Consider the following 21,425-nt stretch of genomic DNA (forward strand, 5'->3'; position numbering starts at 1 on the left):
GGCACGGTTGAGGTGTCCTCCAAGAAACGAAGCATGGTAAGCGGACGAGAAGGCAATGCGAACGGGTCCCGACAACGCTATCGCGTTCCACTCTTTAGGGCAAAGCTTAAGCGCCCTTCAAGTTTTTATTGCTGTCACAACGGGCAACCAGCGTTAAAACTTCGCGTACGAATAGTACTACAATTTTGCGGCAGAAAATTCACGGCACATCTTGAGGCACATGTGTACAGCTTCTGACCTGACTGGGCACCGACATGCGAGAACGTAGGGGAGCATGCGCGAGGTTTTAAGCAAAGGTTCATAAAGACACGCGCCTGTTATCGTTAAATATGTCGTGCGGTCTTCTTGGTTTCCATATACCTGACGGTGTAACCATATTTTGAGTTGCGTGCTGTAGCATTTTCCCGCTTACGCTCGTTCACCGTAAAGCATGCGCAGGGGAGCTGCGCTACAGCCGCGATTGCCAGAATGATTAGGGTGAGACTCTATGCTAGTTTGACGTAGTCTTAATGTGGACGCTCAACGTAACGTAATATGTGAACTTCACGAGCTCATTTTTACTCATGACATGATTAAGTTGAAATAAAGATCATTGAAAGGAACGGGTCAAGCTTCTGATCACATGCTGTTCGCTGGCACTGCTCCATTATCTCATTTGAATCAACGATGCCCGAACGTCGGTGGAGAGACGAACCAGAGGGGTGCTGAGTCACTGCCTGCTATCTCGGCGCTCCCGTCAAGCTAATGGTGCTGCGTGACAAGGCCAAGGTCCTGATTTACTCCGACCAGCAGCACGCAACAGGGCGCACGGAGCGTGGGAGCTCCGAACGAAACGAACCCCTTGTTCTCGAGCGCCTGTTTGTTAAGCGTCTCTCTCTGTGGCTTGTCTCGCAGGTTTTTCTTTTTTTTTTTGCTTACTTATTTATTTCTGCGCGGTGGAACTGTCCCAACTCTTTCATTTGATGGGCTTTTGCGATTGCACCACTCTTCTGGTTTCGCCAGTGCTTGCTTGAGCATACACATACTCGACAACGCCCGTTGTGGAGCTGAAATTGCACTTAATATAAGCAAAGTACAAGAATGTGAAAGTTATGTATAGTTACTGGCCAACGTTGTTTTCAACTTTCTGAAGAGTACGCAAACAATCCTGGGCTGGCATGTAATCCACTTGATTTGCACACTTAAAACGAATGGTACTTCCGTGTTAGCGCACGAACTTGGGCAGTTATCAAACTATATTTTCTTAGCGAACGATTACACTGCACATGTGTTGCATTTGTAGCTTTGAAAAGAAAGAAAAAGAAGAGCCGCGAAGCCATCACACAGTTGCGACACCTTTACTGTGGTCGACAACGTGTGAAGTCCAGTCGGTACCGACTTGACTATTATATAATGACTTGACTGATTATGTAATGCGTAGTCCCGACATAGCATCGGCATCGTTAACTTTATGTGATGATTAGTGCAGCAGTTATGGCTTATGAAAAAAAAAATATTGTGATTCGGCCCTATTCCATAATATAATACTAATTTTTGGGGTTTCACGTCCCAAGACCACAATATGATTATGAGAGACACTGTAGTGGAAGGCTCCGGGAATTTTGACCACCTGGAGTTCTTTAATGTGCGCCTTAATCTGATCACACGGGCCTCTAGCATTTCACCTCCGTAGAAATGCGGTCGTGATTCGATCCCGCGATCTTCGGGCCAGCAGTCAGCACCATAATCACTAGAGCACCGCGGCGGGTGTGGCGCTATTCGAAGCGAAGCAGTACGACGTAGCCGTCTACTGCAGCCGGGAAAGACTGACTAGTTTCTCCCGCAGCGTATTCCACATCGCATACGCGTCCAGCTGACGCGCATGCGATGTGGCGAATGGGTGTTTCAGTTAATGTAGAGATTCTCAAAACTACCAAGCTAAGGAATCATTTCGTAGTTCAACCACGTAATTTCTTATCGTAAACAGCCTATTGTACAGGGGACATCACGCGAGAAACCTATATAAACGTGTAGTAGCAGCGCACAAGAAAAAGCATAAATAGGTAAGAAATGTACGGGACTAGCGCTGTCCAGTGCATTTCTCCTCTGTGTTCGTGTTTGTCTTTTTTTTTTTTTGCCTCCATGTTGTTACCCTCCATTGCTTCGTTTCGGAGGACCCTTTCTACACCATTCGCATTCATTATGCTTCGCTAGCCACTTCGAGAGTCGGTGGCAGAGAGCTACCGATGAATCCTCTGAATGTTATGTTCGCAGACGCTCTTTGCCATTGGATTTTTCCAGCATCAGCATTGACATATATTTCCATTCCTAACTAGTACTAAAAGTGAGAAAACTGTATGATCACTTGACAGAGAAAGGGCATGACATAACATTTTAGTGGCTTCCAGGATAGTGCATAATCGGCAACGAAGATGCCGATGGTACTGTTAAGAATGCTCATGAAAATGACATGCAGGAACCCATTCCATTGCCAAGAAATGACGCAGTAGCAAAGATTCGTAGGCTTGCACGTGATACCACAAGAGCTGTGGGTATGACAAAACTATGACAGTTTCGCTATAACGGTTCCGCTAGTACTGTTCGTAATTTAGAGTAAATGCTGGACATAATAGCGAAGGCGGCCATTTGAATGGAGAAGAGCACTTAAAACAAAAGGTTTAGTGAATTCGGTCACAGAAAACGATTGAAATTCTAAGGTATTACGTGAATTAACCAATTAACCCTGACATGATGATGAGGCACACCGTAGTAGAGGACTCCAGATTAATTTTGACCAGCTGGGGTTTTTAACGTGCACCTAAATCTAAGTAAACGGGTGTGTTAGCATTTTACCGCCATCTAAACGCGCCCACCACGGCCGGAAATGAAAACCGCCTCCTCTGCCTCAGGAGCGCAGCACGTTAGCCCCAAGCTACCACGGCAGGTGGAACGGGGCCCCGGATTAGCTGCTACATAATAACAACTCGTATGTGAAAGCGCTATACGTGAGCGGATTTCCTTTGCGTTCTCAACTTCTTACACAATAAGTGCAACGCGCAGTGTACTTGTGCCGTGAGTATGGGACATACGAAGTGTCTGCGTCTGGGCGAAGAGTCACATTGCTTGCATGACCCGCGGTCCTTGTCTTGACAGCGTCTGACGCGCGCGAACAGGTGCGCACCGAGTGCGACCACGCTGGCACAGCAATCTGAACAACATCAGTCAGGGAAATGACGTCATGGCGAGCACGGCGAAGCAGAGGGCACATTTTTTTTCGTCGCTCTTTCCCTCGTGCCCGGCCAGACCACGACACGTGACGGTGGCAGAGCGCTACAGAGGCTGCCAGTTGTTCGCAGCCCTTCCATCAGCCCTCCAGTAGGGGCAAACAGGTCATCAGTCTTCGTGGCACAACCAGTGGCCAGTGGTAGCAGCAAGTCTTTGCCAAAACGAAAGTGGTTACCGCGTTCCGTTCAGGCGTCTGGCGCCCGGCCCCGCCCCTCTATCCCGGCATAACTATGTCTTGTGCTCACCTCCCAGAGACAAAAAGTGAGGAGGAAAAAAGATGAAAGCAAACGCAGAAAGAAAGGCCTATTCTACCTTCAGCATTGTTAGGCTTCCCCGCATGCTCTCTGGTGTCACCATGCGGTTTCGGTCGGCATGCTAAAAGGAGGTAGCGTGATGAACATGTTTTTTCAGAAAAAAACTAAAAGAAATGAAAATATTATTTGAGGTCACAATTAAGCAGCTTTCACAAAAAGAGACCAGGTCTGTACTAGTGTCTCTGTTTGCGGTTTAAATATAGACGCTCGTAGAAGACTGTAAAGAGCGGGAGAGGTTGGGCCCACTCCTGACGTAAAATTATTTTTAGAGCGTTCATGTGTGTCTTTGTACAGTGGCCCCTTCTGCGTCTGTTTTGCGTGCTCGCAAACGTAAACAGGACCCATTTCACTTAACTGAAAAAAAAAATGATAAAAATGAAGACAAGAACGGCACATTTAACGGCGTCATCACGACAAGAATCCTTCCTACAGCACTCTTCACGTGTTCCCGGCTCCAGGCATGCAAGTGCGCATATACGCATTTCTAAGCCGCTCACTTGTAAACAACGAGCTGGGGCCACCGCGACATAAATGGGAACTGGATAAAGTAGCATCACTTGCGCGACCTATTTTCGCTGTTTAACACGAAAACGTTTTATGCCGGGGTCCACCAAGACATCACTCAGGCCCTTTCGGCCACGGGAATGACGCAGGTAAAATGCACACGAACAGATGTCAAAGAAAAACTAGAAGAAAAAGTTTCGCTGACCGGGGGGTCGAACCCGCGACCTCTCGATCCGCGGCGATAGGTGCCGACCGCTCTACCCTCTACGCTACGAACACACATATAAGACGCTTTACAAACGCGTCTCATATATATCTCTCACTCCTTCATCGCGAGAGAGGCGCTAATTAAAAGACATGCTAATTAAAAGACAGTCTGTGGGAGAATTAACTACGGCATGCTCGGCACATTTTTCAGTGGTTTAAAAACCGTTATAATTAAGTGAATAACTCAAGCATTGTTTAAACGCTGGTACAGTACTGCCCCACTGATTATGTGCCTAGGAGTTCAAGGCCCGCGCATATGAGGCATGCCAAGATCATGGTAAGCGCGCCGTTAATTGGCTCTTTGAGCAACTGCGCCTTTGCCAGCGGGCAACGCACTTGGCTTTTGGCGTTAAGTCCGCAAGGCCGCGACGGAATTCGTGCAATTGTAGGTACACCTGTGCATACCACGATACCAAAACTGTATTTGAACTTCGCGCACCAAGACACGCCTACACGATGATACAAAATTGCAGCACCCTCTATCACCATCCTCCCACTTCTACCCACACCAAAATTATGCTCAGACCGGCGAGGCGGCCTTATGTGGCTGCTCGCAGAGGCACCGAAAAAGGGGCTGCAAATTCTAATTATACAAATATTTCATTTAGTAAAGACTGAACTTCTGCCGAAATTTCGCCCTCACACTATATCATGATGCTATGCCTTTTTCGCCAGCCTCCATCTCGAAAGTACGCTATCTGTTTCACAGATAGTAGCATGTATTTTTTTTTTTGAAGGACAGAAAGAAAGTCACCAAGCGTAAACACTCGAAAATCGTGGCAGAAAACGCTAACCATCCGTCCACCTCTATACCCCTACAGAGCGTCATCCGCCATCACATGTCAAAGACTAAATTCCGGCTATCGGTGGCGTTGCTAGCTGCTCTCTGGGAGGATTACTACGGCAGCGTAGTGCGCATACAAGCCGCCTTGGTTACATCAATGCGACAGTAGCCCAGCGCACTTGAAAGCCAGTTTCGGAAAGGCGATGCGACGCCGTTTACATGTAGCCCATATTAACACCCCCAAGGAGCCCTCGTTCGGTATTATCTAGAGCCGTGACAGCCGTTGAACGCATGCGGGGTACGCAGCCGCACGAAATGCAGTCAGGATTACGGAATCTACAATCAGAGGTCAGATACGCAAACATCTTCGCAAGGAAGAACGCTTTGCGATTTGCACGCACACTGGTCGTCGACCACCATACAGATCCTAGAAACCGCAAAAGCCGCAGCGACTCTCGAGTGGTCTATAACGAGCAACTTCACCGCCTTCACTAAGACAAATCACGATAAATCTGTCGAAGGCGGCTTCCATAATTACTCCATGCCGGGCCTTTTGATATCAGCCGACCTAGCGTAAGAACTGTTTTTTGAACAGGAACCCAATCAGTAAGCCTTGTCTCAACGGACTGCAGAACCATGTCTTAGCATAGCGAACATCTATAAAGCCATTACACCCACAAACATTTATAAAAATCCATGAACGTTCATATAAATTTGCATTTGACCGAATGTGCCCCTTTGAATACATAGGTGATCTTAGAAATGAAACATTTTTCAATAAATTGTAGCCTCAGCAAAAAGCTATCAAATTTTAAGTTACGCCAAATAAACCTTCCGCCGTCATAAGGAAAAGCTGCCCAGCATTTTCTGAAACTTAACTTCTCGCCAGGGTTAGGCTTTCTAAGCTTTTTAACTCACTAGAAGGAAGCACGTGCGCCTGCGCGCGCGCCCTTAATATATTCGGTCATGGCGTTTCGTCGGCTCAAATGCTGAACTTAGGAGGGAGTAATGTCCTTTTCTACATTTAACAGAAACCCTCGTCAAGTTTGGCCAGCGCCAATAAGCGCGTTTATTCTATGCAGCCAGACGCTAACGGAAGTTCCCCCTTGGTCAGAGGTACACGGCACAAGTAAGCCAAGCGAAAGTAAGCAGAACAGGGCAGACATCTTCCGATATAAGATTAAGCTTCTGAAAAGTGTCATTTGCGCTAAAGCCACGGCTGGTACCTAAACCGCACTCAGAGCACTAATTGCTCAAAGGCTTATGACGACTTGAAGCTGCCATAAAATTCATGCGGGCCGAACATTTAACTACGGCTAAAATGACTTAAACACTTAGCTTATGGCACCCGTCACTACGTATCTGTCTAGCAAATAAAACAATACTGCTGATCAATTCTCCCGGTTCATGGAAAAAATGTTTTAGAATTCATTAAATGTTTTATTTAGTTCATGAAAGAGGTACACGTAAAGGCAGGGGCGTAGCCAGAAATTTTTTTCGGGGGGGGGGGGGGGGGGTTCAACTATGCTTTATGTATGTTCGTGCGCGCGTTTGTATGTGTGCGTGTATATATACGCAAGCAACATTGAAAAATTTCGGGGGGGGGGGGGTTGAACCCCCCCCCTGCTTAAAGGGCGCCTAAACCACCTCCGATAGTTTTTTAAACATTTCAAGTAAACACGCGCGTCGTGTACAGAATGCCGTCACGATCAACGATGCCACACGTGGTAGCGCTACAAGCCGCGGGCGTGTCACAAATTCCAAGAAACAATCCCTTCTCCTCTCCGCGCCTTTCTGGCCTCCCTAGTGACGTGTGTGACGTGACCATGTTGAATCTGTGGTGCGGTCTGCAGGCGATGCTGTGAGTGGTCAAACAAGAACCTACGACTTCCTCTTAGTCTGCAAGCAGCTGCCCGCGCTCCCTGCTGTTCTTTGTAGTGTTGCCTGCGTGTGGCAACTGCGGCCCGTAACGCTACTGCCAAATCGCTATCGTACCAGCACAGTCATGCCTAGCGGTGTGATAAGCTGCGCGACTGAATCCGACAGTGCTTTGCGACGGCTTTCACGCATCAGTGTGCGGTGCTTGGCTGCAAAAGCGTTTATTGGAAAAACGAAAAGACGCGACACGTGTCACCGTGTACGGGTCCATCATGTTGGCGATCCTTTGAAGGCGTGCGCGCAACATAGTGTCCATACCGGCACGATTCGTAGGAGCACGGGCCGGCACGGCAACAACAGCGGTTAGCAGAGAAGCACAGAGTTCACGGAGTCGCGGCAACCGGAAGTGCCCGCTGTTTCGAATATCGCGTCAGCGATGACGGTGGTATGTCACGTGATATTGGGAGGGTACTCGGCGAGGAGGGCAAACCAGCTTTGGGAGAGGAGACCAGCCGACGAGTGGAGGGTAGCGAAGGAAAGAGTGAAACGAACGATCGCAGCGTTTCGATCATCGAACGCGTGTAGCTCCGCTATTACCGCACCGTTTCGAAAAATTCTCACGGCTACGTGTTTGTTGTAGACTCGTGCACAACTGTCACACCACAACTAAATTTCGACGACTGGGTGTCTTAGGGGCCCTTTAAAGGCCAACTGCGGCGATTTTTGGCCATGTTAAGTAATAGTGTTCTTATGTTCCTGGGACACTCCTTTTACGGGCCCGATAGTTGAGATACTCAGCAAACTGAAAAACAATTTTAAATAAGCAAACAAGCGCCACGCCGAAACCGAAACCCAACCGAGCAGTATTGTCTTCCCGTGACGTATAAGTTGGTAAAAGCTGGAAATCATGCAAAGTATGCCGGTTCCGCCAGCGCGGAGTATGAAAGCTGCGGAAGTCGCGAAGAGCAGGCGCTCAGCGGAAGGGTGACCACGCTGTCTGTGACTGATCGTGCCACGTGCACAAGTTCCTCGGAGCTGTCGGGCAATGACAGCGGCTATACGGACGCATTATGAGACCAGTTAGAATCGCCATGCCTCTTCGCTGAAGTAGAACACAGTTGTTTAGTTGTGCGCTTGCCAGGTTGCGCACTGTATCGCCAGATGGCCCCACATGTCCAGGTCGCTCAAGCTCGTTTGCGGCTGCCGCGATCGGGTAAAATGTTAACGCTAAGAAGTTTGCGGACAAACTATAACTTTTTAATGCTGTTATGGGAAAACTGCATAAGTTTGTGGATAGTGGCGTTTGACATCGCGACGGTAGGATCGATGAATTTTTATATAAACCAAGTACGAGCGACCTTTCGCACGATGCGCAGCTTACCGTATAAGGATACAACCGGTCACGGTGGACCCCGCATATGTTACGGAAAGCGTTTCCGTACGATAAAGTTCCCGCGTGTGCACTCTTCGAGCCGGTACGGACGGTAATACCGTACTTTCCGTGCGGAAAATCGGCACTGCTAGCTAAAACACTCTAATATCGAGACGAAGGGTAACCGTTTGCTGTGAGTGTTTATTGACTGTTATGGTAATTATACAGGGAATCGTACGCAGTTCACAACGCAACACCGCTTGTCACCCATCGCATGCCCGCCCACAAAGAACTCGCTCAACCAACGAAGCGCTGGCCAAACAATCACGATCACTGCCTTGCGGACAGCAGACGCTCTAATGGCGCCTCGGTTCCGTCACTTCGATCGCTTTGCCATATATGACGTCACACACACCATGTTGCCAATTATTGTGGGAAGCCAGGTGGGAGAATCGAGGCAAGCAATAAAATTCATTTGTAAACAATCTGCGTATTTCTCCAACCTTTAATTTGGCATAAATGAGGGAAACGTGCAAATGAACGTACCCAACGAAATTTATTGAGATCCATTGACCTCGAAAAATCGCCGGAGTTGGCCTTTAACGGAAAGCTACAAAAGCTACCTTACGGTTATTGAATAGGTCAGTTAATTGGTTGTATCACCTCGTATAATACATTTCCTTTCGCCGTATAGTATAGTTGCCCCCTTGGTAGCTGTAATACAAACGGGTAAAACAGTGCTAGCCGTGTTGCCACGCAAAGAGAGAGAGAGAGAGAAAAATGAAAAGAAAGGTAGGGACGTTAGCCAGCGCAGCTGTTTGGTTCGTTACTCTGCACTGGAGAGGAGGAAGAGAGCAGAAAGGAGAAGAGAGAGAAACAGAGGATGTGTACACTGTCGCTGCTGTTCGCATTACTGGATGACATTTTTAAGCAGTCGTTCGTGCAGGTTTGCTATTCGCAAGAACTGCAGTAATGTATTTGTAGCGCTCTCACGCATAACAGAAACTGTTGTGTCTTGCTTACCAGATTATACTGTCTAACGGGTTTCCATTAAACTGGAACCCGTCTGTTCTATGAGTTACTTTTTTAAGTTTGGTGACTAAAGATCGAATTAAGTGCCCCGAGTACCATTCCTTAAAGGTACTACCAATAGATGCAGTGATAAGCGTTACAATAGCGTAATTTATGCGCCGTTATATCGCGCATATTTTTTTTTGGCAGTCCAGGCATAACGTAGCTCAGGATAGCCACAACAGACAGGCTGTGATTACTTTGAAAGCAGCTTCTCACCTGCATTCCCGCTGGTAGTAGTGTATTGTTGAATCCGAGAAGCAATATACCGAACGCTGAAGAAACAGCGCGCAGGCCTCGAACCACTCGCCCCGCACCATGGGCTGCGCCAAACACCTCTTGGTGGCTGGTGGAGGAGGCTTTTGTTGTTCCGTAGCCCGACGCCAAGAGTTATTTTGCCCGGCCTTTGTTACTAGCGTTCCAGAAAAGCACCCTTCCCCGACTCCTCGCCAGAGCTTGGTGCGGCCGACATGCGACTTTGCCAATGCCCCCCCGGCAACACACGGGAGTCCGTGTTACCGCTCAGTTTTCTTCAGAAACGTCTGTGAGGCGCCTCTGAGTATTATGCATGAGCTTTACAGACAACGTTATGCGAAATAATATTTATATCGCACATGTCTGCCGGCCTTTGCCTGTCGCTGCATTTTAAAATGCACTCCACATGGCGCCCATCGCATGGCGCCAAAGGTGTACATTGTGAGCGTCACCAGCACATTGGGTACCGCATTTTAGCAAAGCGTAGAGCTCGTTATGCGCTGCGACCAAACCCGACGCCGAATATTTGTAGTTGCTGTACTACTGTGTGATCTATGCTCCGAGCTCTTGAAACGTAAAAACCGAAATCCTTCAAGTTTCCCAGTAATCTGGAAAGCTTGGGATGGCTATATATGAGGAGATGCATGGTTCGAACTCTAAATTCTGCCAAAAACAGGTTTTCTATGCTTCGAAAAAAAGGCTGTGCGATTCCAAGGGCTTACACGCCTTACAGGCTTCTCGTGTATAGGAAGGAAGAGAAAGGGAAGGCCTCGGTCATGGCTTTCCCTGGAAACCATTGCACGCTTTACAAAAGGGACAAATGCACTGATCCGACGGCATTCATCAGTTTCCACGGCATACAAAATTGAATACAGTAGGCGAAATACGATTTTATAAGATAATTAAGAAATTGTGCACGCGTAGTTGAGAACTTCAATGCCACATACTATCTTTATTTGAGAAGCGGACACGTGAACGATTTGAATTTAAAAGAGATAGACTAAAGCGCAGTTTAGGCGTTCTCATCTCATCTTACAAATTTTGACCAACTGTGCGCACTTCTCGTACAAACTTGGTTTTTGTGTACATCGACTTAAAATATGCGCGGTCTCCTATAGTACGTGAAATCGTATGCCTGTCGCCAGAATGTATAGAAAAAAATGTATAGAATGTATAGTCTATCAATTCAGTCGACGCAGAAATTGTTTTGAGCTTGTGTGGACACACAGTGAGATTGCAAAGACGTGCTAACACTTGGTCTAACGTGTGCATTTCACTTGTTCCACATGTAACCAATTTATCACATAGTTACACGTACGAACTCAAAATAATGCTTTGTGGCAAATAACGTGCTAGATGCGCTCATTGTGTTGATATTTACAGTTGAATACGTAGCGTGCTAACACTGCTCATTATCAAGCCATGGATACCGCTGCGATTTCTGTTTTCTTTTAGCTATTTTACCGCACTCACTAGATTATGTCATATCCCGACAAAACTTGCTGAAATGCTTTTTGCTTTTTGATGCCGTTTTGTTGTTTTATTCTCTGTTGAATGTTATCATTTCTTATCATATGTCGAAGCAGATGTGTGTCGAGAACTTCCAGCAGGCCTCAGCAATAACTTCGTATATTTAATTCAAACAACAATGCCAAACTGTTCAGAGGGCATCGTCGTAAAACAAAACTATTATATCAGCAAATTCTCGCACACTTCGGAAGTCGCAAGCGTCTAATTCCTGGCGGTTCTTATGACGATTCATCACGACGCCCTGGCGCTGGCATTTCAGGCTGACAGGTTTCACTGCCGCGCTGACAGGTTTCACTGCAGTTCAATCTATAACTGACCTCCAACGTGGAGCTGGTAACGAAACGTGAGGAACGAAAATAACAGATTACTGGCTAAAAAGTCGCACATATAGGTTTTCGTCTATTTGAATGGCGATGTACGCAAGGTTATTTTTTATATACTATCATCTTTTATTGTTGCGTCTCACAGCAAATTTGGGGCTTCTACAACGTTGCGTTGCACACGCGTTTGATATTACGCCGTCGCATGGCGTGGCCATCACAGTCGCGCGAACACCGTTGCGAAACTCGCCTCAGCCGCTGCGCTGTAAATCCCCATATAGCCGCCTGTGCAGTTCTAATTAGGCGCTGCTCCTTTTACACGGGACCACCCTGCGTGCACTGTCAAGGGCGGGTCGTCGGTGGATAATTGTACAGCAGTTCTGGGGTGAAAAACGCTCCCCTTGCAGTATGCTAAATAAAGTGGCGCCTGCCCCTGTGCCAAGCTCACGCATCGAGGTGTGAAGCGGCACCTCCAGACACAGTGTCGCTGGGACAAGAGCCAGGAATAATGCGTTGCGTTTGTACACGGTGGTTACCGTGCTTGTTTGGCAATTCGGCATGCCGTCTGTCATGGCTCCTTGCGTTGGATCGTGGCCGAATGGCAGCACCGGCCTTTTATCATCATGCGAGCCGAATTTTGTCTAGCCCCCGTGAAAAGCGACGACAACGAGTGCCAAGGTAAAATGACACTTTCTCACATTCGGTGAGTGATATCCTTGCAAGAAGCAAAACTGCGCGACGCCCTCGCTGAAAGCTGCTAGCAGGTGCTACGGGTTGTATGCCGTACGCACACTCAACCAGCGGGTATCGAATAAACTCGCCCATACGTGCTCTTGAACGTGTTCGAAGGTGTTCACGCTGTGGACTGTTGAAGTGTGACAGCGGGAATAACGTCGTTTCATTTCTCGTTGCTACATCGTATTACATCGAAGTAATAGACGCTGACTCTTTATATCAGTCACCCTGTAGGAACTTTCAGCAGTACATAAAATGCTGCAAATTAAGACGTGAGGCTTTTGAACTAATTTCGGGGCTTCGACAAATTACAACAACCTCAACATCGAGCCCACCCTCACCTAAGTCCCGCTTTAATGTCGAAACAACGTTGAAGTGTGTCCTTGTGTTTCAAAATTTAGGCTCGAACCAGAGATTTGACGTGTATCTTTCATCTTCCCTTACCCAAGTAATCAGAAATGAGCAAACTTTATTAACGCTAAGAAATTTCTCTGAATGAGGCAAAGGCGTCGTCCTACTTTTTTTTTTCTCTCTCTCTCTTTTTCCACCAGCATCGCTCAGGGAGATCATACAGTTTGTCACGTACGTCGAATTATAACCATCGGCTACTGGCGACACTAGTTCCCAGAACAGACCCGTTTCTTTGCGCGACTAAGCCCGTAAAGAACACCACTGCACTCGCGTCGTTGCGGCGCGCTTCTAGCGCACGTGACCATGCTTTATACTGGTCGGGCGAAGGGAGCCTTAGAGGGCGGTAAATAAACACCTAACCGGCTCAGTTCTAATTAGCTTGGGCGCGAATTAGGGCGCCTGAAAAACGGAGCCGATCGTCGACCATGTAAGCAGCGCTAGACGGGCCGTTCTATTTGAAGGATGGCGCATGAGTTGAGCTAACGGCATCTGAGGAATGCTTCTTCCGAGTTTTCAAGGCTGATGCAGCGGCGATAGATGGTTGCGGAGGGGAGGCACCCCGTCGCAGCCCAGCCTCGTTTGGAGGCCGGTTAAATTTGGCCGAATAAGAATTGCTATCTCGCGCTGTTTGTCCCGCAGGGTGAGTAAGCTGGCAAGATGCAATTTGTCGTTGTTCTTTTTTGCACCAGAACAGAGATGCGGTGGAGCTAAATTTATTCCCCGTAGCGCGGGCCAATAGGGTGCGCCGAAATAAGATTGTAAAAATCTAGGGAGGAGCACCCTAGGGACTTGAGGCCAGGATTCCCTGTTTGTCGCGAGGCCTGTCTGAATTCTTGAGCTTTGGAGAGCGTCCATCTGCGCCAGAGCTGCTTCCCGGCTCCGATTGGTCGAGACGGAGCGCACGCCTCACGAGAGCTCGGCACCTCCCATGATTTGCTTGTGCTTTCACGCCGCGTTAACACTATATGAGGCAGCCTCGTGTTTTGTCGCATCGAACGCCGCATTCACGAGCAGACTCTAGCCGGAGGTAGCTGTGTTCGTTCCCGTGCCGGCGTCGGCCCCTCTTCGCCTCACCCTCGCCCCGGACTTCCTCGGACGATCGCCGTCATGAGTGTGGAACTTCCGCTGGACGAAGAGGCCAAGAAGAAGCTGCAGCAGCGGCGTAGCAGCAACGTGCGCCGAGTGTCCGGCGTGGACTTGTCCGTGCACCACTACGTACCCTTCATACCCAAGCGCAGGACTTCGGTCAGCAGTGGCTGCAGGATTACGGCCAACAGTGAAGTGTTCGCCGACTACAAGCACATCTTCCCCTACATCACGGATGACGGCAAGACCACGCTGGTGACCGAGTATGACTTCCACAACAAGATGTGCCGTAAGTACAAGGCTCTGCTTGGCGACACGTACATCTATCCCATTTTGGGCACGAATTTGTCGGTGCAAGAGGATCTGCTTTGCGAGCTCACCAGGGACGACAAGAAGTTCCTGGAGCTTCTTGTCCTCCCTGAAGTTGAAATCATGATACCTGGCGGCATCTCCACTATCCGCACAAATAACAAAAGGATCGGCCTTTTTATCATTGGAAAGAGGGGAGATATCTTTCCGGCGGGTCTCAAGACAATCAAGAATCGAGAGATAAAGCAGCTCGAAGAGAAGCTGGAGACCTGGGCCGTGATTAAAAATTTCGCAGTCCCCGACCTCGGTGAGTCGCCAACCAGCGATCACGTCGTCGAGCAATTCGTCCAAGGCATGGACAAACCCCACGTGAGACGCATACGTGACGTGCTCGGCATCATTGAGAGCCAGGAGGAGTTTATCGCCAAAATGGAAGCGTACGGAATCTTCCACACTTATGTAGAGCAGCTCGACTTGGCCACGTACTACGAACACGTCCGAAATCGAAAGAGCCGCTTCGTCGACACCGGTGACTGGAGGGAGTACAAGGATGACGAGCCGTTCGACTGGAGCGAATGGGACGCCATGAGTAAGCGTCGAGGCACGGAGACCAGCGAAGACAGCGGTATTGCGCACGACGATGCTCCCAGCTCTCCGAACGCGGTGGTCATCTGCAGCATGCCAACGTGCAACGAGAACGGCGTCTCCGGCCGCAAGGGCTCCAAGCAGGACGAGGAAGTACCTCCGCTCGTCAGCGCCAAAGACGACGACGACGTCTTCATGAGCCACAATGGAACAGGCGGCAATTAGACAAGACCATCAAGCGAACGCTTTTGTGTACAGCTTTCGGCGGATGTCAGTGATGTGCCCGTGAAATTGACACAAGTCGCTTCGTAGAACCAGACTGTTACGTTCGTGCCAGAGAGCCGCCAAGGAAGCATTCAGCTCGGGACGCTTTAATCTATTTGCTTTTAACGCTGACTCGTTGTTTCGCATCTCTGCTATCATTGTACAAACTTTCCGCATTGTTTTTGTGTCATACGTGATGCACTTGTCAGTTTTTTGAATAAATCGTGCTTAATTATTTAAATGCATTCACATGCTTGGCCTGTCAAGGGTGATGACTTTCAGTCAATGCAATGACTCATTGTCGCTGAGGTTGTGCAGATGCACAACATCACAACTATCCAGTGTTAACATGCTTCATCATTATTCCGACATTCTTACATTGACAAACGCAAAAACAGTAGAATAGACTGAAACTTATTGCTCTGCATACAAGCGTTTCAACATGACAGAAAGGTAACAAGCATAAGTAAAAGCTATAGTACACCTGCAAATATATTTTTATAAGCATATACTTCGCATAGCTAGCTTCGAATCACGCTCTTTTGTTGCCAATAAATGGCAGAGGCTTGGTCGAAAGATGTTAGAACACAACGAGCCCTTTTGTGTTAGCCGCAAGACAACTGCGCAGCTTCACCAGCAGTCCTGCGGAACAGACATAAAAATACGCATCGTCAAGCCTTCATTAAGCTGTTTACTCTCTGCGCGGAACGCAATGTGCCCGGAAGGGTTGCATCATTTAAAACAGCGACGAAAGAAGAGGCAGGCTCCGAGATGGGTGTTCCCCCACAGAGCGGAACCCAAACAATTATTTGAAGCTGACACCTGGACGGTACCTGGTCGCTCGTAACTCGCTACGGCCCATGTTTTTCCTCCCGCAATAAAGCGAGGAACACAAACCGCGGGGCTCAGAACCTGGATTTATGCCAGAAAACCGGCTTGTCTTCGTTCTCCTGACTCGCACTGGCGCCAGTCCCCTGGCGCGGCGAGTGTCGCGAGGAAGCGCGCGCCTTTTCCAGGCGCGTGCCTTTGTCCGCGACCCTCTGCATTCCGCCCTTGCGCGCGGGCCCGGTCCGCATCCCCGCCCGCTCCGTGTGCGGTTTCACGGATGACACCCGCAGGGGTCCCGTACGAACAGCACGCTCTGTGCAAATGGGACTCACTTCCTCGGTGTGGCCTTCCATTAAACCGTAACGCAGTATGGACACCGCGCAATCTCCGGCCTCAAGCGCGTTCGCCCGCGGTTCCTGGCGCGTTCAAGGTGCTCAGGCGAATGAAACCACCAAGGTGATAACGCCATGCGTCGTGAATCACACACGCTCGAAATGGTAGCCTCCAAATCGAGCGCGTTTTGCGGTGGAAACATAAGGCGAAATCTCCGACATTCGTCTCCTGCCCCTGCTTTTATCTTCTCGTTGTAAACGCTCTTTATATTTGCACATCCTGAACCCTAGTGCACGCTATAGCTAACCGGAATCATTTCTACAGCTGCATTATAAACGCTCCTCTTCTTCTTTACTTCGCTTCTCTCCCTCTTGCTTTTTTCATCATGCTGCTGAGAATAAAGCCCCCAAGTCCCCAGAGACTGTGCATCACGCACGACTCTGGTCATCACGTGGTGACCTTTCCCATTCAGGCCATTTCACCCTACTAATTCAGACTTTAGCCTCCTAGTTGTATTTCCGGACAGGCAGCGGAAGGCCGCGGAATCGAAACCTGATGTTCCTGCTCCATACCAATGAACCATACAACAAACTGACCCGTATCCGACGCAGTAATATATGAAATGTCTGCGCGCCATGCGCATCCTGCGGACGTTGGGGGTTCAGCTCTTACCGGTGACAGGCCTTTTTCCATCTTTTACTGGAAGCATTTTGTTTATCTGATAATTTAGTTCTTGTCGGTAATTACGCAGTTCCAAGAGGTACACAGTTACTCTTCGAGCGATTCCCTGGACTACTGTATCTATCGGCTTCATATTGTAATCTGGAACATGGAAACAACTTTTTGTTCCCTTGCATAAGAGCATGTTTCACATCATTTGTATGCGCACAAAGAACAATTTTTGTTTGGCAGTTCACACAAGCTGGCTAATTCAAAACATGAAAACCAATTATACGTTAAAACCAATTATACTTTTCGAAAATCCGCAATGTGAAAGTTGCTAGGTAAATTGTACTGCCGAAATTAAAGATGCTCCGGTCGACTCCGCGAGCTGCAACATATCGGAGCGGTGGGGCTGGTTGAGTAGATGCGTCAGCCGACGCCGTTCACAAGGCAGTGTGAACAATATTTCAATATGGGCATGGCCGTAGTTGATCAGCACCCACCACGGTTGCTAAGCGGCTACGGCGTTCCACTGCTAAGGGTGAGGGCTCAGGTTCGACTCCAGGCCACGACGGTGGCCTTATTTCGTTTGCGGCGAAATGCAAGAAGGCCCGTATACTAGTTGGCATGTAATCCCAGGGCCGGGAGGTGGGCTCAGCGCATCGCATTAAGACGCTTTGCTTTTAAGCTAGGTTCACACAACGTACAGAATCGGGCGGAAGAGCTTGACGAGGCTCGGGCCCCTGATTCACTCCACACTCGAGACAAAGGTACTAAACGTTATTACAACACAGCCTCCATTCTGGAGTTATTCCTTTGAAATTTCCATTGTTAGCAAGCCTCTCGCAGCACCTTACGGACGCGCAGAGGAGAAGAGAGACAGGTGTTCGGGGACTGGGCCAGTTATTCATAGAAATGGGGATGCAGTGACGGGTGAATTGTCAGGATGCCGCAGACGAACCGCTTGTGGCGCGATCCGTTGCAGCTCATCCATCCACGTCGGTGGCCTGAATCAGCAATCCGGCCCGTAGCGTGAATTTAAGTTTACGTTCGGGGCTTCCGCCTATTCTAAAGCTGTGCACTAGACATCTTCGACACACGACGTACGGCTACAGGTCCACGCATGTATAGTAACTCGGGTACAATGTGGCCATTCGCAAAGTGTTCTTGCTTACTTTCTGTTTTTTTTTTCACACGCACACGTGTTTTATAAGGTAAGCAACTTCGAGGGAGGGGCAAATATTTCTCGACAGAACGGCCGCACAGCGCTGTCATGCGTAAGACGTATCTGCCATACGCTTCATGACATTCGTCATGGTAAGCTCTATATCTCATCGCCTTTTTCGTTGTAGATATTATGCTGCAACGATCAAACATATCCTCCATGAGGGAACGTCGCATCCTCCCTTGTATATACAGCTGGCCACACAGTTTCACAGAGATCTTGTCACATCAATCTTTTAGAAAGTAACGTGGTCTTATTTATTCTTTTCTGCTGCAGGTAATTGGTGGAATCTACGAGGCCATCCTCGACTACAAGCCCCTGTCAAGCGACGACGAAGGGCTGCCGCTAAAAGAAGGACAAGAAGTGGAAGTAATAGACACCTCAAAACCTCGAAAGTAAGTCGCCGGTTCTGACAGCAATATTTATAGTGCTGTGTATATTGATTATTTTTTCCCTTGTTTCTTCGCACGCTGAGCAAGCGTGGATGCTGCAGCCTAATACATTCCATATGTAGCGCACAGTACAAGTATTCACAACTAAGCTGTAAACAGCAAGAAAAAAAGAACAAGTAGCGGAAAAACGTCGGTCATCTCAATAATAGCTGCAAGCAGTAAAGAAGGGTAGCAACACTGCCACAGTCAGTTCTTTTTTTTTCTTCTTTTTTTGAGTAGTCGTAGCACTCACAAGGAAATGTTTATGAATTTTTTGCTATCAGAATAAAGATAATGGAATTTGAGATATTAAACTCCTTTACCCGAGTATTGGGAGGCAAGAAGCAAGATAAATTCAATGCGACAACGACGAGTATGAGAATCAGTGCAACGAACGCCATAACGTACATTCTTTGAAGAAAAAAGTGAGGTGTTCTTTTTTTTTTTTTGTTGTTGTTGCTGCTGTCGCTGCTGCTGCTGTTTTTGTGGTTGTTGTTTCATTCGTGCCGCAAGAGTACCGAGCGATATATACAATGCTCTCTTGGCGTTGTTTACGAGACACCGGTGTTGTGCGGGAACCATCGAAAACGACTTGTCACTGGACGCGTACATGATAATGAACTTTGGGTAATAAGCAATGTGAATAAACGCTTACAAGTACATCGCCCAGCCTGCTGAGGTGGACATTTGCAGCGAAATATATAATACCCACTAAATAAACGTAGAAAAACAACGTCGCTACGATTCTTGTGACTGTGATGGCGCGGAGCTGCTACAACCTCGTACATATTTTGGTTCCAAATAACAAGTGAAAATTAAGTAAACTACGATAAGCTCCAAATTTTTAGACGACATAAAGCAGGCGATCGAGAAGGCCGGCTCACTGGCCGTAAAGTAGGCTTCACCACATAAAGGCGCAGGCTAATGGGACTCATTACAGCATCGCGCATATGAATTAATCACACGCTTCCAGTTTTGGCACTACGCACCTCCGTGGAGTATTCGTGGTCGAAGCAAACGCGATATGCGACGTTTAGGCAATGCATCCACTCTAGCGTCTTATCTGCTGCCGCGAAATCTATGGTTTGAAGGGGTCTTTGTAGCCTGCCTGCCAATTAATACCAAGGTGAAAATGGATGACACCCTTCAATAGAATCCAAGGGAACAAGCACTCACAGATGACCTTGTTATGCAGATGGCGCGTACGGACCAGATCGAGTCGAACAGGAATCTCTCAAGAAGGCTGGGTCCCCTGCTGTTACCTGGAGAAAAAAGAAGGCGCTGTGGTCGAAGAACATGTTGCTCCTAAAGATCGCGAGTCGTACGCCAAGAGAGAGTAAGGACTCTCGCTGGTCATCTTTTGTTTTTCCTTACTAGAGTACCACTCGTTCATTGGAAGAAAGGGACCCGCCGACAAAGTCCCAGACACTTTGTAACACGTGGCGTCGGTTGTGCGTTCATATGTTCCTTTTTGTCTTACTTTAGTTTTATTCCCTACCAAAGTAACACAGTCCTCCGGTACCCATACGTCTAGGACACCGAAGTGCGTTGTTAAGTGCATCCCACAGATCATGATTCAAGCACGCATTTACGGGGATGGATGAGTTTCTGCGAAAATTTGCAGTTGAACTACACGGCTTTAGTGTGACTGACGCAGAGAGAGAAATAAATAACACAGGATTAGTGTGGCCCGTAAGCATGAACTAGCATTAATTCGCTGTATTCCAGACCGTGTCGATAAAGGCGATGGAATACATCGATGTACCCGATGCATAGATTGAGCAGCAGGAACGTTGAGCTACGGGTGAAAGCACGGGCCGAGATTGGTGTATGGTGCGATTCAGGGGCGTAGCCAAGGGGGGGGGGGGGTTGGGGGGGTTCAAACCCCCCCCCCCCGAAATCTTTCAGTTTTGCTTGCGTATATATACACGCACACATACAAACGCACGCACGAACATACATAAGGTATGGTTGAACCCCCCCCCCCCGAAAAAAGTTTCTGGCTACGCCCCTGGTGCGATTCCTTGGCGAAACGCACGTTCAGCCTGGTGTAAGTGTTGTGGATGACGGCGTGCACACAGTCGGGCATCGTAGAATTAAAGCTATTGTGCAAACGTGCGTATGTTAACGATACCTATGGCGTGATTATAAGAGTGTGGAATAGGGAAAGCTTACTTGACATTTTTGCCCCAGCGTACGTTGATTACGGTGTGTGCGTGCAAGTTCTTTTGCAACGCGTCTGCTTCACCTATATTGGTGTGTTTTTTGTTGTTTTTTCGGGAACAACTGTGAGTTGGCGTCCATGTTATGCAACAGACTTTGATTTCAACGTTCACTCTCATCTTCAGGGCGGTTGTGAAGGAACTGGTTGAAACCGAGGAAGATTTCTCGAGAGACATGCAGCGTGTTGTAAATAATTATTTGAAAGAAATGGAAAACCCAGCCATGCCAAAAGAGCTGAGGGACCAGAAGGACGTCCTGTTCAGCAACTTCAAGGACATCTGTGACTTCCATAACACGTGAGTAAGCCTGCCCTGCGCGCAGCAATTGTTCAAAGCTCCTAGATTCGAAACTTGCTGACTGAGTATCCATTTTATGAAATACGTCTTGGAACGGAAGCGCTCCAGGAGGACCATGCAAATCGAAAGTGTCGTCAATTACGATTTTCTTGATGTTTCAAATAAAAACACACACCAAAGTGGTGATAACAAAAAAAGGAACTTAAAAATCTTTTCTACGGCTATTTTGGCGACACTAATTTGCCGAGAACATTTAGTCCACTAATGTGTATAAGCCATCTGTGCGAACAGATTTTGCGTAGCTAGCAAAGTGTTTTATTAGAATTAGCATTAATTTAACGTTCAAGGCCCTGTATATTTACATTTCTTTCTGGGCGAAGTACACCAAAAATCAGCTGAGCCCGCTGAAAATGATGCTTATTCAGTTGATTGATCTCTAACAAGGAAGGCGATTGTTCAAACTTCATGTCTGATTTG

At 48.0% G+C, this 21,425-nt stretch overlaps 1 protein-coding gene across 7 annotated transcripts in view; it reads left to right on the plus strand.

Moving 5' to 3' along the window:
* LOC119378843 (obscurin) overlaps positions 1-21,425 on the plus strand; it is a 177,822-nt gene that overhangs the window by 59,195 nt on the left and 97,202 nt on the right. For all 7 annotated transcript variants that reach the window (XM_037647871.2, XM_037647874.2, XM_037647875.2 and 4 more), the window contains exons 4-6: positions 18,275-18,393; positions 19,625-19,765; positions 20,778-20,948. In XM_037647871.2, the coding sequence (XP_037503799.1) occupies positions 18,275-18,393; positions 19,625-19,765; positions 20,778-20,948 (431 nt within the window). The remainder of the gene's footprint in view (positions 1-18,274; positions 18,394-19,624; positions 19,766-20,777; positions 20,949-21,425) is intronic.

Source organism: Rhipicephalus sanguineus, chromosome 1 (assembly GCF_013339695.2).
Source record: "Rhipicephalus sanguineus isolate Rsan-2018 chromosome 1, BIME_Rsan_1.4, whole genome shotgun sequence".
NCBI lineage: Eukaryota > Metazoa > Arthropoda > Arachnida > Ixodida > Ixodidae > Rhipicephalus > Rhipicephalus sanguineus.